The sequence below is a fragment of the Solanum lycopersicum genome, chromosome 11 (genome assembly GCF_036512215.1).
Source record: "Solanum lycopersicum chromosome 11, SLM_r2.1".
Classification (NCBI taxonomy): Eukaryota; Viridiplantae; Streptophyta; class Magnoliopsida; order Solanales; family Solanaceae; genus Solanum; species Solanum lycopersicum.
The window spans coordinates 57,842,615-57,855,582 of NC_090810.1; the positions used below are offsets into that span (position 1 = coordinate 57,842,615).

Here is a 12,968-nt window from a genome sequence, read left to right on the forward strand (position 1 = left end):
TAAATTACTCATTAGTCAATGATACTATAAGAGTATACATATACTTATACATTATCATTGGCTAATGAATAATTTCTAAACAAGAAAACCTTCACGATACCATAAAAATATATAGATACTTTTATGAATCAGTATCATATATGTATTGATATCATTAAAACTGATAATTTCACTTAATCGATATTAAATCAATATCATATACTGTATTAGAACCATTAAGGCTGATAAACTTATTTGATACTAAACAATGTATACTGTGTTGGTATCATTAAGGCTGATATACTGTATTGGTATGTTTTAAGGTTTCTTGTTCCGAAATTACTCATTAGTCAATGATACTATAAGAGTATGTAACTGTGTTGGTATCATTAAGGCTGATATACTGTATTGGTATGTTTTAAGGTTTCTTGTTCCGAAATTACTCATTAGTCAATGATACTATAAGAGTATATATATACTCAAAAGTATCATTAACTAACGAATAATTTATGAACAAAAATACCTTAACGATACCATAAAAATATATAGATACTTTTATAGTATTATTGACTAATGAGTAATTTCTGAAAAAGAAATCTCAATGATATTATTACAGTGTATATATATATACTTTAGTATTAGTTAAGCGAAAATTATCAATTTTAATGATATCAATAAAATTTATAATACTAATTTAGTATCAATTAAGAGTAAATTATCGACCTTTTGAGAGGATGAATTGTAATTTTTTTACGGATTAAAATAAATTAATTCTAACTTAATTTATTTGGATCAAAATAAATCAAATAATGAAGCTAGATAAAGCAATCCAATCAGCATGCATGATGCAAATTGAAGCACTGTGCGATACATGTGAAAACAAGATGATATTTCTCATATCCAAAAATATATTGATATTTTAGGACGCATGAAAATAAAAATTCACTGACTTCTAAAAAATAAAGTATCTTCCATTTTTCGAGAATAATTGAATGAATAGCATTAAAATGCGCACTTCATCCAAGAGTTGAAATTTTAAAATTCAGGATGATATTTTTCTATTATTTTATTTTTTTAATTATTTTTATTCTTTTAAATTGAATATATTTTAATTTAAAAAATATCAATTTATTTAAATAAAATACTATAGAATTTTTAGATATCTAGCAAAACTTTGATCATTTAGCATTATTCAAAATTATAAGATCAACATGAGGCACGTAATAAGGGGCATGCATGTGAGCCATCCGAAGTTTTCGTGGTAGTAATTTTAAAAGAGTAATGTTAAATGACAAGAAATTTGATAAAAAATTTAAAAATTATACTTTTATGTGTTTTAAAAAAGTGACCTGATTTGATTTGGTACAAAATTTAAAAAAATAAAGAAATTTTTTTAATTTTGTGGTTTCAAGTTAAAATTATGTGAAATATGTAAAAAAAAATAATTTAATTTTGTGGATTTAAATATATCACGTGATAATCTAAAATTAAAATATCATTACAAAAATGTGTCGTTCTTTTTTAAACAGACTAAAAATAAAATAAAATAATTTATTTTTGAAATGAAGAGAGTTACTACAAAAAGAAGTAACCTTTATTAGAAAGTGTTTTACTTTTAATGTAAAATTTCTTACTAAATATAACTATAATCGGATTTTAATTTAGATATGAGATATCGAACAAAACAAAAAAAAAAATACATGGGGTGCTACAATACACGTGGTGTGCTAAGGACACGTTTTGAAAGTAAACAAATAAAAGATGAATTGTCAAAAATATCAGTCCTTCCATTCAATTTTGTTCGTTGACACACATTTCGAAAAACATTAAATAAAAGAATAAATTTTTATTGATCAAATTCATAAACAGATTCGTAAATTTGTTGAATTTTTCTCTTTAGTTATTTTAACAATGCTGTTTTTCTATTAAATTATTAAATCACTCATAATTTTTACTTTTTAACACAATTTGCTAATTTTGATCGGATACTCTATTGTAATTGCGTTCAATTGTGTTCGTATTGTAATGATTTTGATTGAAGTGATGAAGATAAACTATCTATTAGTTTCATTTAGTTTGTAATGTGTTCAAATGATTTGAATTAAAACACCATTATTTTCAAATATTTTTATTTTATCAATTAGACTAATAAACTCTGAAACAATATATATATCATCTATCAATACCCCTCACAAAATCTTGTTTCATATTAGCCAACGATATTTTTTTAAAAAACAAATTATGAGTAATTTAGTGATTCAATAGACAAATAACATGATTAATATACATAAAAAAGAAATCCAACAAATCTAAAAATCTGTTTATATATTTAACAATTTTTATTATATAAAACTCTTCTAACCATCAACTAAAGTTGCTCCAAATCACGAATACAGATCCAATAATTTCATATAATAAAAGCTCATCAACTTCCATAAAATTACAATGTTCTTCAAATCATAGCAATGACAGTCAGATCAACGTAATTAAGATTGTGACATTTTACCTGTAATAATACCAAATTTAAACGATTCAAGAAAATGATATTATCTTCGCAAAATAACTTTTTAATGGTAATAAATAACATCAAATTTAAACAGTTCAAGAAAATAATATGATCTTCACGAAATAACTTTTTAAATATGTAATAATATCAAATTTAAACTTAATTTAAGATATTGATATTGATCTCCGTGAAATTGAAGTATTTTGAAATTTGAATAGAAATTAAAGAGTTATGTGACCATTTTCTATAAATATATATTTAAATAAAATAATACAAATAGTGACCATGGCACTTAACAATTAATAATAACTTAAAATACATCAGAAAATATTTGATAAAATTAAAAATAACGTAAATATATCAAAAAAACAAAAACAGGTTTGCCACATACTTTTTTTTTTTTTTTAAAAAAAAAGTATTTCTCTATATCTCCACCTACCAAATTCATTAGAGCAAAACACTTTGCACACTACAAATAAGAGTACCTTAGAGCCAACCAAAAATTCAAAAAACATCTAAAAATTTGCCCAACATATTAAATACTAACTTGTCTTCCAAAAATGGCAGCAGCAACAACAAACCATGTTGAACAACAACACGACGTCGTTGTAGTTGTAGTTCCTCTTCCTGCACAAGGCCATCTCCACGCAGCCATCGAACTCTCCCACCGCATCTCCTCCGCCAACATCCCTGTTTACTACGTCAGCACCGCCGCTCACGTCCGTCAAGCTCAGTCGCGTGCTGTCGGCTGGGATCCACTGAACACCACAAATCTCAATTTCATTGATTTTCCGGTAACATTCGAGGTACCTCCTCCTAATCCAGATGCATCCATCAAATTCCCTTCTCAACTTGTTCCTGCTTTCAATTCTTCATTGCAACTCCGTGAACCAGTTACAGATCTGGTAAATAAATTGGCTTCAACATCGAGAAGAGTTGTTGTGATTCATGATTTTCTCACTTCATGGGTTGTTCAAGATGTACCAAAAATACCCAATGCAGAGTGTTACTGTTTACACACTGTTTCTGCTTTTCTTGTGTTTTCTTATATCTGGGATGCTGCTAGACCACCTGTACCTCCTGAAGCTGAAGCTGTACTTAAACAACTTCCGTCTCTCGATGGTTGTAATTCTCCTGAACTCGAAGAATTTGCTAAGAAGCAAATAGCTGCAAGAGTTCCTGGCGTTGGAAATATTTTCAGTACATCTCGAGTTATCGAAGGATTGTATATTGATCTAATGGATAGAATGATGGGAGCTTCAGGTTTTAAGCATTGGGCTCTTGGTCCATTCAATCCTGTAAATCTGGAATTTGAGAAAAAGGAAAACCGCCATTATTCACTTGAGTGGCTTGATAAACAACCAGCTAGCTCGGTGATTTTCGTTTCCTTTGGATCAACGACTTCGTTATCCGAAGATGAAATCAGAGAGCTAGCTATTGGGCTGGAAGCAAGTCAACAGAGATTTATCTGGGTTCTGAGGGACGCAGATAAAGGAGATATATTCTCCGGTGAAGTTCGAAAATGTCAATTGCCTGAAGGATATGAGAAGAGGGTATCGGAAAGAGGACTTGTAATGAGAGATTGGGCACCACAATTGGAAATTTTAGGTCACCCGTCTACGGGTGGATTCATGAGTCATTGCGGGTGGAATTCTTGTATGGAGAGTATTACAATGGGAGTTCCAATCGCGGCATGGCCAATGCATTCTGATCAGCCTAGAAATGCGTTGTTCATAACTGAAGGACTGAAAACGGGGATATGGGTGAGAAAATGGGAGCAACGAAACGAAGTGATCCCAGCAGAGACTGTTGAGAAAGTTGTACGAACGTTAATCGCCTCTCCGGAGGGAGCGGAGATGAAACGAAATGCTACAGCGATCAAGGAAGCAGTGAAATTATCGGTAATGGAGGGTGGGGTAACGCAGCAGGAAATGAAATCTTTTGTTGCCCACATTACTAGATAGATTTTTTTTCCCGTTTAATATTGGTGATGTTCGTGCTAGTTTATGCGCACTTTAACCTTTGATCCTGTGTCGAAATAAATATTTTGAATAACTCTATCAATCTATCGAGTATGCTTGCCCTTTTTAAACTCGAGTGATTGCTTAATGTCGTGGATGCAATCTTTTTTTTTATTATATCGATTTCAAATTAATGATAAAATTGTCTCTATCTAGCTTATAAGCGAAAGGTAGTCATTAATGTTGATTATCAATATAGGCTACTTACACTACACCCTCTTGAAATGTGGTACTTTCTTGAATTTGCATGAACATGAAATGCATCATACACTAATAAGGCTTTTGAGAAATGATATAATAGTAAGAATAGAGATTAGAAATATATCAATCAAAACATATGGGAAGAAGTGAGCAAGGAGGATATTTTACGACTTCTTTTTTGCCATTACCTTCACAAAGGGTTCATCCGAATCTCTTTCGGCGAAAAATTATATTATTTCAGCATGATTAAAATAAGTTTATATGAATATACAATAGATACTGAATCCATTTCGGCTATTTATTTTTACAGATTTTGAACCCCCTTATTAAAATTCTAATTCAACCTCTGCATTGATTCATTAATCAATTTTGCTAAAAATTCACGAGTTAATAAACATATATATATATATATATATTTATTTAATATTCTAATACAAATATAATCTATAAAAAACTACTAATGTTTGACACGAATTCTCACTTAGCTCCGCTTTGGGTGGGGCATGGGGTGTGGGGAGATGGAGGGGCTGGGATTTGGTGGGGGGCTATATACGTGAGAGTAAAAATATCTAATTTTGAAGGCATGAAACACATTTCTAAATTAAAAAATAAAACAAAAAAGGTTTGTCCGCCTCCCAACCCCCCACTTTAAAACATTAGTTAAAATATTTTAGATAAAATTGTCTCATTTTCAGAAAAATAAATAAATCATGTTTTGATTATTTTACTTTTCTTTGTAAACGATCTATAAAAATATGAATTTGTGTGTGTATGTATATACAAATCTATTAACTATTTTTGTTTTGCCGAAGTGTTAGAGGAATAACAATAATAAGTGAGTACGTGTATTAAATGGAGTAAGGTACTGTTTGGAAAAAATTATTCTGGTTTTGTAAAATATTTAGCAATGCCATAAAGAAATAGACTAACTATGTAAGTAACAAATATCTTTTACTAAAATCATTATAAATATTAAGCATCATTAGTCATAGTTACAAATTTATTGTCCACAAAAAAATACTCACCTTTTTCTTAATAATTCTACAGAAATTAAATTGATGTGGACATTAGGAATATGTAATACAGTACTGAATGTCAGTTTTTATCATATATGTGAATTTTGAGGACTTCCTTTTTCAAGAAAGCAGTTGTTTCGCGGTCTTCAAAATATATAATTATTTCTTCTTTCTCAATTTGAATGTATAACATAAAATTATTTTTGTTATATAAGTAAGTTTTGTGTCTATCACTCAATTTCTCACATTGACTTCAATATTTTTATCTGAAAAGACTTTAATAATTATGTCATCCATTTCAGCTAAACTTCTATTTAGCTTAACAAACTGTCATTTCTTTCAAATTTTTCTTTACGAAGACTTTGTTATTAGTTTTGAGCTTGTTAATCATATCCATTAACAATGCTTGTATTTTTCTTTACTATAAAGGTCGGACAGAATAACTGGAACAAGTAGTGACCAAGATAGCACCAATATCAATATTCAACAACATATCTTATTTGTCATAATTTCATAGATTTTTGGAAAATACGAATGTAGTTATAATAATAATAATAATAATAATAATAATAATAAAATTAATTTATATATTGATATTAACAATACATGATCATACTAGACACTGTCCTAGAAAATTATTTTAGCTATGTGAAATATTTCTCCTGATTTAAATAAGATATCATGAGGTGAAGTTGTTTGATTCTTACATGTGAAGTCTATGTGCTGAGTATCATCCTTTATTAAAATATGTGAAGGTCTATAACCAACTTGTCAACTGAAATACTTTGGGATCAAGTAACCAATTAGGACCGAAAATAAGCAGATGTAAATGCGGAATCTAGCAAAGCAAACCTCGAAAGATCACGAGTAAGAAGACAACGAGAAATATACCAAAAGACACAAAGATTTAACGTGGTTCGGTCAATCGACCTACATCCACAAAGGAGATGAGCAATTCACTATAAATATGAGAGTACAAAATACAGAAAGAAACAACCTCAACCAATTCACTAAGAATACATGGGAGGTTCACACAAGTGATAACGTATCAAGCTTGTGACCCATAAATTCTCCCTCTAACAAAAACTCTCAAAGCCCTTAAGACTACATTGTGAATGCTGATTAAGTTAGAAGGAACATGCCTCTATTTTATAGAGTCCTAAACCTTTTCCTACCAAAAAAAGGATTAGTCAATTCAAAACCTTTTCCTAAAAGGAAAACCTATTTATGGTAAGAAATCGGGGCAAATAAAACCCAACAACCAATTCATTTAAAACAAATATATATAATTTTTATGACAAAAAAAATTCATATTCACTATTATTTTGGATGTGCATAAGATAAAATCTCAATTTATGCTAGCTTGCAAATAAAATAGGAGAGATCACTCGCATCAGGCAAATTTGATATGACGAGCTCGATCTAAACAACTTCCTTACTTTTAAAGGTAAGAATTCAAACTTAAAACCTCTAACACGAAAATTCCAAGTCCAAACCATCGATTATTTCAACGGAGAGTAGGCAAATTGCTTTTCTTTTAACTTTTTTGTTTGGCTATTTATATGCCAATTACTTGGTTATTACCATTACTACAACATGAGGATAACTTGAACATAAAAAATTAGCAACTTGAGCACCAAGAATACTAATTTGGACAAGAAAAATTGAATCACATGGGCATCCATTTGACTTCAATTATTTTCAGTAAGTTAATGAATTTAATATTATAATATAACTATAATAATAATAAAATTATTTCATAAATTAGATATGTATTTCCAAATTGAGCTAACCAAGAAGCAACTAAAAATTTTGCCCAAACATTTCTTACTCATCCCTCCCAAAAAATGGCATCAACAACAAACCATGTAAATCAACAACACGACGTTGTTGTAGTTATAGTTCCTCTTCCTGCACAAGGCCATCTCCACGCAGCCCTCGAACTCTCCCGCCGCCTCTCCTCCGCCAACATCCCCGTTTACTACGTCAGCACCACCGCTCACGTCCGGCAAGCTCACTCCCGTGCTGCCGGATGGGACCCATTAAACACCCCAAATCTCAATTTCATTGATTTTCCTGTTACATTCAATGCCCCTCCTACGAACCCAGATGCATCCATCAAGTTCCCTTCACAACTAGTCCCTGCTTTCAACTCTTCAATGCAACTACGTACCCCAATTACAGATCTAGTAAATAAATTGGGTTCAATATCGAGGAGAGTGATAGTTATTCATGATTTTCTCACGTCTTGGGTGGTTCAAGATGTACCCAAAATATCCAATACAGAGTGTTACTGTTTACACACTGTTTCTGCTTATCTTATGTTTACATATACTTGGGAGGCTGCTAGACCACCTGTACCTCCTGAAGCTGAAGTTGTACTCAAACAACTTCCGTCTCAAGATGGGTGTACTTCTCCTGAAGTCATTGAATTTGCTATGAAGCAAATAAATGTACTTCAGGATGCTGGAAATATTTACAGTACGTCTCGAGCAATCGATGGAATGTACCTTGATTTGACAGAGAAAATGAGTGTTCCTAAGGATTTTAAGAACTGGGCTCTTGGTCCATTCAATCCTGTAGATCTGAATATTGATAAGAAGGATCGTCATTATTCAGTTGAGTGGTTAGATAAACAACCAGCTAGCTCGGTGATTTTCGTGTCCTTTGGATCAACGACTTCGTTAACCGAGGATGAAATCAGAGAGCTAGCTATTGGGCTGGAAGCAAGTCAACAGAGATTTATCTGGGTCCTGAGGGACGCAGATAAAGGAGATATATTCTCCGGTGAAGTTCGAAAATATCAATTGCCTGAAGGATATGAGAAGAGGGTATCGGAAAGAGGACTTGTAATGAGAGATTGGGCACCACAATTGGAAATTCTAGGACACCCGTCTACGGGTGGGTTCATGAGTCATTGTGGGTGGAATTCTTGTATAGAGAGTATTTCAATGGGAGTGCCAATAGCGGCCTGGCCAATGCATTCTGATCAACCTAGAAATGCTTTGTTCATAACTGAAGGACTGAAAATTGGTATATCAGTGAGAGAATGGGAGCGAAGAAAGGAAGTGGTGCCTGCAGAAACTGTTGAAAAAGTTGTGAGAACGTTAATGGCGTCTCCGGAGGGAGAGGAGATGAAACGGAAAGCTATGGAGCTCAAGGAAGCAGTGAAGTTGGCAGTGATGGAGGGTGGAGTAACTCACAAGGAAATGGAATCTTTTGTTGCCCACATCACTAGATAGAGATTTTTTCCGTCAAATAGTGGTGGTGTCCGTGCATACTTAAAATCTTTTGTCATGTATGAAATAAGTATCGAATAACTATATTCGAATAAATGTTGAATTTGTGTTTGGATAATTCATTTCTACCAAATAAATTCGTCATTAATATTGGTGTCATGCCTCTTGGAATGCGGCACTTTTTTTGAAACCCATGTAATGCGGGATGCTTCATTATGAAGGTAGGTTTTGGACAACTGAATGTAACAGTTGTTTCTGTTTGACTTATACATCATGTTGAAGCTCAAAGTTGAGATAAACCACCATTAATGGTGGCTGCAACTGAATGTAGAGATGAGGATGGAGAGAACCATTTCTCAGATTGAAAGAGAGGAAAAAAGTGTGATGAACTACATGTAGTAGTCATACTTATACAATTGAAAATTGAAGGAAAAAATAACTAACACCAACAGAAAGCTAACTAACTAAACAAAGCTGTTAACTATAACGGAAAGCTAACTAACTACAACTAACTTCTTCATAATCTTATCTCTTATCAACTTCAACACCCCCCCTCAAGTTGGAGGTGTAGTAAACACAGCCAACTTGTTCATCATAGCAGAATGTTTGATCCCTGTGAGAGCCTTTGTGAGTATATCTGCCAATTGATCGACTGTGCTAATGTGATGTAATGAAATTAGACCTTCATGAAGTTTGGACCTCACAAAATGACAGTCAACTTCTATGTGTTTGGTTCGCTCGTGAAAAACTGGATTCTTGGCTATATACAGTGCAGCCTGACTATCACAATATATTGGAAAAGGACCAGTAGGAGGAACAGTCAATTCAGTGAACAATCTATGCAACCAAACTAATTCTCCAACCACTTTTCGCAATGATCTGTACTCAGCTTCTGCAGAGGATAATGAAATGGTTTCCTGCTTCTTAGATTTCCAACTAATTGGACTATTCCCCAGCAGAACAATGTAACCACTAACAGACTTTCTAGAGTCAGGGCATGATGCCCAATCTGAGTCACAAAAGGCCTGAACCTCAAAATCAGCAGAAGATGACATAAAGATGCCAAGAGTTGGATCATTTTTGAGGTATCTCAACATGTGAAATGCAGCTTGAAGATGAGGTTCTCTGGGATCTTGCATATTCTGACTTAAATGTTGAACTCCATAGGCAATATCAAGTCTGGTGTGAGTGAGAAAATTCAGTTTCCCTACCAGCTTCCTATACAAAGTAGGATCACTTAATAACTTGCCCTCATGAGCTTTAAGTTTGGCATTAGGATCCAATGGTGAAGCCATGGAAGTCAGATTATCACAATGGAATTCCTTGAGAAGATCATGAACAAATTTCCTCTGGGATATGACAACTCCATCATCTTTATATAAAATTTCCAGTCCCAAGAAATAATGCAGTCTACCAAGATCCTTGATTTTGAACTGATCATGAAGGAAATTTTTGAGACTAACAATTTCTTCAGAATCTGTTCCTGTGAGGATTATATCATCTACATAAACACCCAAAAACACAGTAGAAGAACCCCTTTTTCTACAGAACAATGAATAATCATATAAGGAATGAGTATAGTCCCTTGAACTCAAAGCTGCAGTTAGCTTCTCATACCACTGTCTGGCTTGTTTTAGACCATATAAGGACTTGTTTAGCTTACACACTAGCCCCTGTTTGTGATACAGCAAGACCAGGAGGTACATCCATATAGACCTCTTCATTCAAATCTCCATGGAGGAAAGCATTGTTGACATCAAGTTGGTAGATATTCCATTGTTTCTTTGTGGCTATGGCAATCAAGGATCTGACAGTTGTCATCTTAACAACTGGGGAAAAAGTTTCTGTATAGTCTATGCCAAGATGTTGAGTGTACCCTTTAACCACTAGTCTTGCCTTGTATCTTTCCACACTTCCATCAGCCTTGTGTTTGATTTTATACACCCATCGACAACCAATAGCTTTCTTGCCATCAGGTAAAGGAGTAAGGGACCAAGTATTATTATCATGTAAGGCAGCAAATTCCTGAGTCATGGCTGTTTGCCATGCAGGATCAAGAGCAGCTTCTGCATAGCTAGATGACTCACAGTCATGAGTGATATTTAAAGCAAAAACTTGACTTTTTGGATCCAATTCTGTAGAAGATATATGGTGTTTAGAAGAAAAACATGTAGTCAATGAGGTAGGAGTTAATGTGTGGTTTTCTGGAGATTGTGAAATGGGTATAGAATGAACATAGTCTGACAGGTATGTGGGCAATTTGTGAGTTCTGTGAGACTTTCTGGTTGCTATATCAGGTTGACAAGGTGTTGTTGAAGTTGAGGGAACAGATTGTGGACTAGAAAAATCAGGAGATGAAGGAGGATTTGTGTCATTTGACATCTCAGAATCACATTGTACATTAGAGTCAAAGGATGAGTTTGAAGTATTATAATCATATTGATCAATAGAAGAATGAGTAGGAGAAGAAAAGGGAAAGAAAGTAGGATCTTTATTCATTGCAAAAGGGAAAATGTTCTCATGAAAAATGACATCCCTGGAGACATACAATCTTTTAGTGGCTAGACTCATGACCTTGTATCCTTTTATATCAGATGGATATCCCACAAATACATGTGGAGAAGTTCTAGGATCAAACTTTGATCTTTGTACTTTAGGGAAGGTTGGATAACACAAGCAACCAAAACTTCTTAAATGTGAGTAAAAAGGTTTTAAACCATGCAGGACTTCATATGGACATTTGTTGTTTAAAGGTGCAGATGGAAGTCTATTGATGATATAGGTAGCTGTTAAAATGCATTCTCCCCAATACTTTGTAGGAAGTTTGGACTGGAAAAGAAGTGCCCTGGCTGTTTCAAGAATATACTTATGTTTTTTTTCTACCACACCATTTTGTTCAGGTGTGTATGGACAGGATTTTTGGTGAACAATGCCTTTAGATTGAAAGAATTGGATAGACTCAGCATTGGTAAACTCAAGTCCATTATCGTATCTAATCACCTTAATGGTAGTTTTGAACTGATTTTCAACTATATTAGTGAATGTTTTAATAACATGTAAGGCATTACTTTTATGACTCAACAAATGTGTCCAAGTAGACCTACTGAAATCATCTACCAAAGTAAGAAAAAATCTAAAATTGTCATGTGTGGGTGTTTGATATGGCCCCCATAAATCAACATGGACTAAGTCAAAAATGGCAGTGCTTCTACTAGTGTTCTGTGGAAAAGGTAGTCTTGTTTGCCTTGCCATTGGGCAGATTGGACAAATGAAAGGTTGTTTGTGTGAAAAATTCATAGGTATGGAGGATATATTCTTCATTTTAACAAAAGGAACATGACCAAGTCTATAATGCTACAACAAGTCTGCACTATCACCAGGGATGACAACATTGCTATCAACAGAAATAGCTTTCTTAGTATTAGATGAACTGTTCAATACAGAAACACTTTGATTAGGCAAACATGAATGAGAAATACACTGACTATGTAACCTATTAGTTCTATGAAGTGATAGACATGTGGTAGATGAAATGGAATTCTTGCTCTTCTGTAAACAATCTGAACAAAGAAGATATAAGCCATCATGAGCTTTACCAATTTCCAGAGGCCTCTTCAGTGAAGGGGCTTGCAACAGACAAGATGTGTTAGAGAAAGAAACAACACATTTAAGATGTAGAGTTAGAGAATTAATTGATATTAAGTTGTACTTGAAAGAAGGAATGAACAAGACATTGTACAATGTGATCTGTGAAGTTATTCTCACATTTCCAACTTCTGTGACCTTGACTTTATAGCCATTTGGTAATCTGACTAAAACAGGTTCAGGTAAGGGTAGAATGTTGGTGAGGTGTTGTTTGTTAAAGGTCATATGGTGTGATGCACCTGAGTCTAAGATCCACAAGTCAGTTCTAGCCTTATAACATTCGCATGACAGTTTGTCAAAAGCTATAGATGAAGTGCATGTAATGATACCTGCAAAATTCACAGCAGGATTTGTTGCTTGC

At 33.3% G+C, this 12,968-nt stretch overlaps 2 protein-coding genes across 2 annotated transcripts; both read left to right on the forward strand.

Annotated features, from left to right (window-relative positions):
• The first annotated feature begins 2,715 nt into the window (after positions 1–2,715).
• On the forward strand, positions 2,716–4,577 carry LOC101268254 (zeatin O-glucosyltransferase). The gene has a single exon (XM_004250953.5). The coding sequence runs from the start codon at positions 3,046–3,048 to the stop codon at positions 4,447–4,449; it is 1,404 nt and encodes a 467-aa protein (XP_004251001.1). The 5' UTR covers positions 2,716–3,045; the 3' UTR covers positions 4,450–4,577.
• Positions 4,578–7,570: 2,993 nt separating this feature from the next.
• LOC101268547 (zeatin O-glucosyltransferase) lies at positions 7,571–9,121 on the forward strand. Its single transcript, XM_004250954.5, has one exon. It carries the CDS (start codon positions 7,571–7,573, stop codon positions 8,963–8,965), a length of 1,395 nt encoding a protein of 464 aa, XP_004251002.1. The 3' UTR covers positions 8,966–9,121.
• The last annotated feature ends 3,847 nt before the right edge of the window (positions 9,122–12,968 follow it).

Coding starts and splice junctions, on each gene's coding strand:
- LOC101268254 (XM_004250953.5), top strand. CDS start 3,046: ATGGCAGCAGCAACAACAAACCATGTTGAACAACAACACGACGTCGTT.
- LOC101268547 (XM_004250954.5), top strand. CDS start 7,571: ATGGCATCAACAACAAACCATGTAAATCAACAACACGACGTTGTTGTA.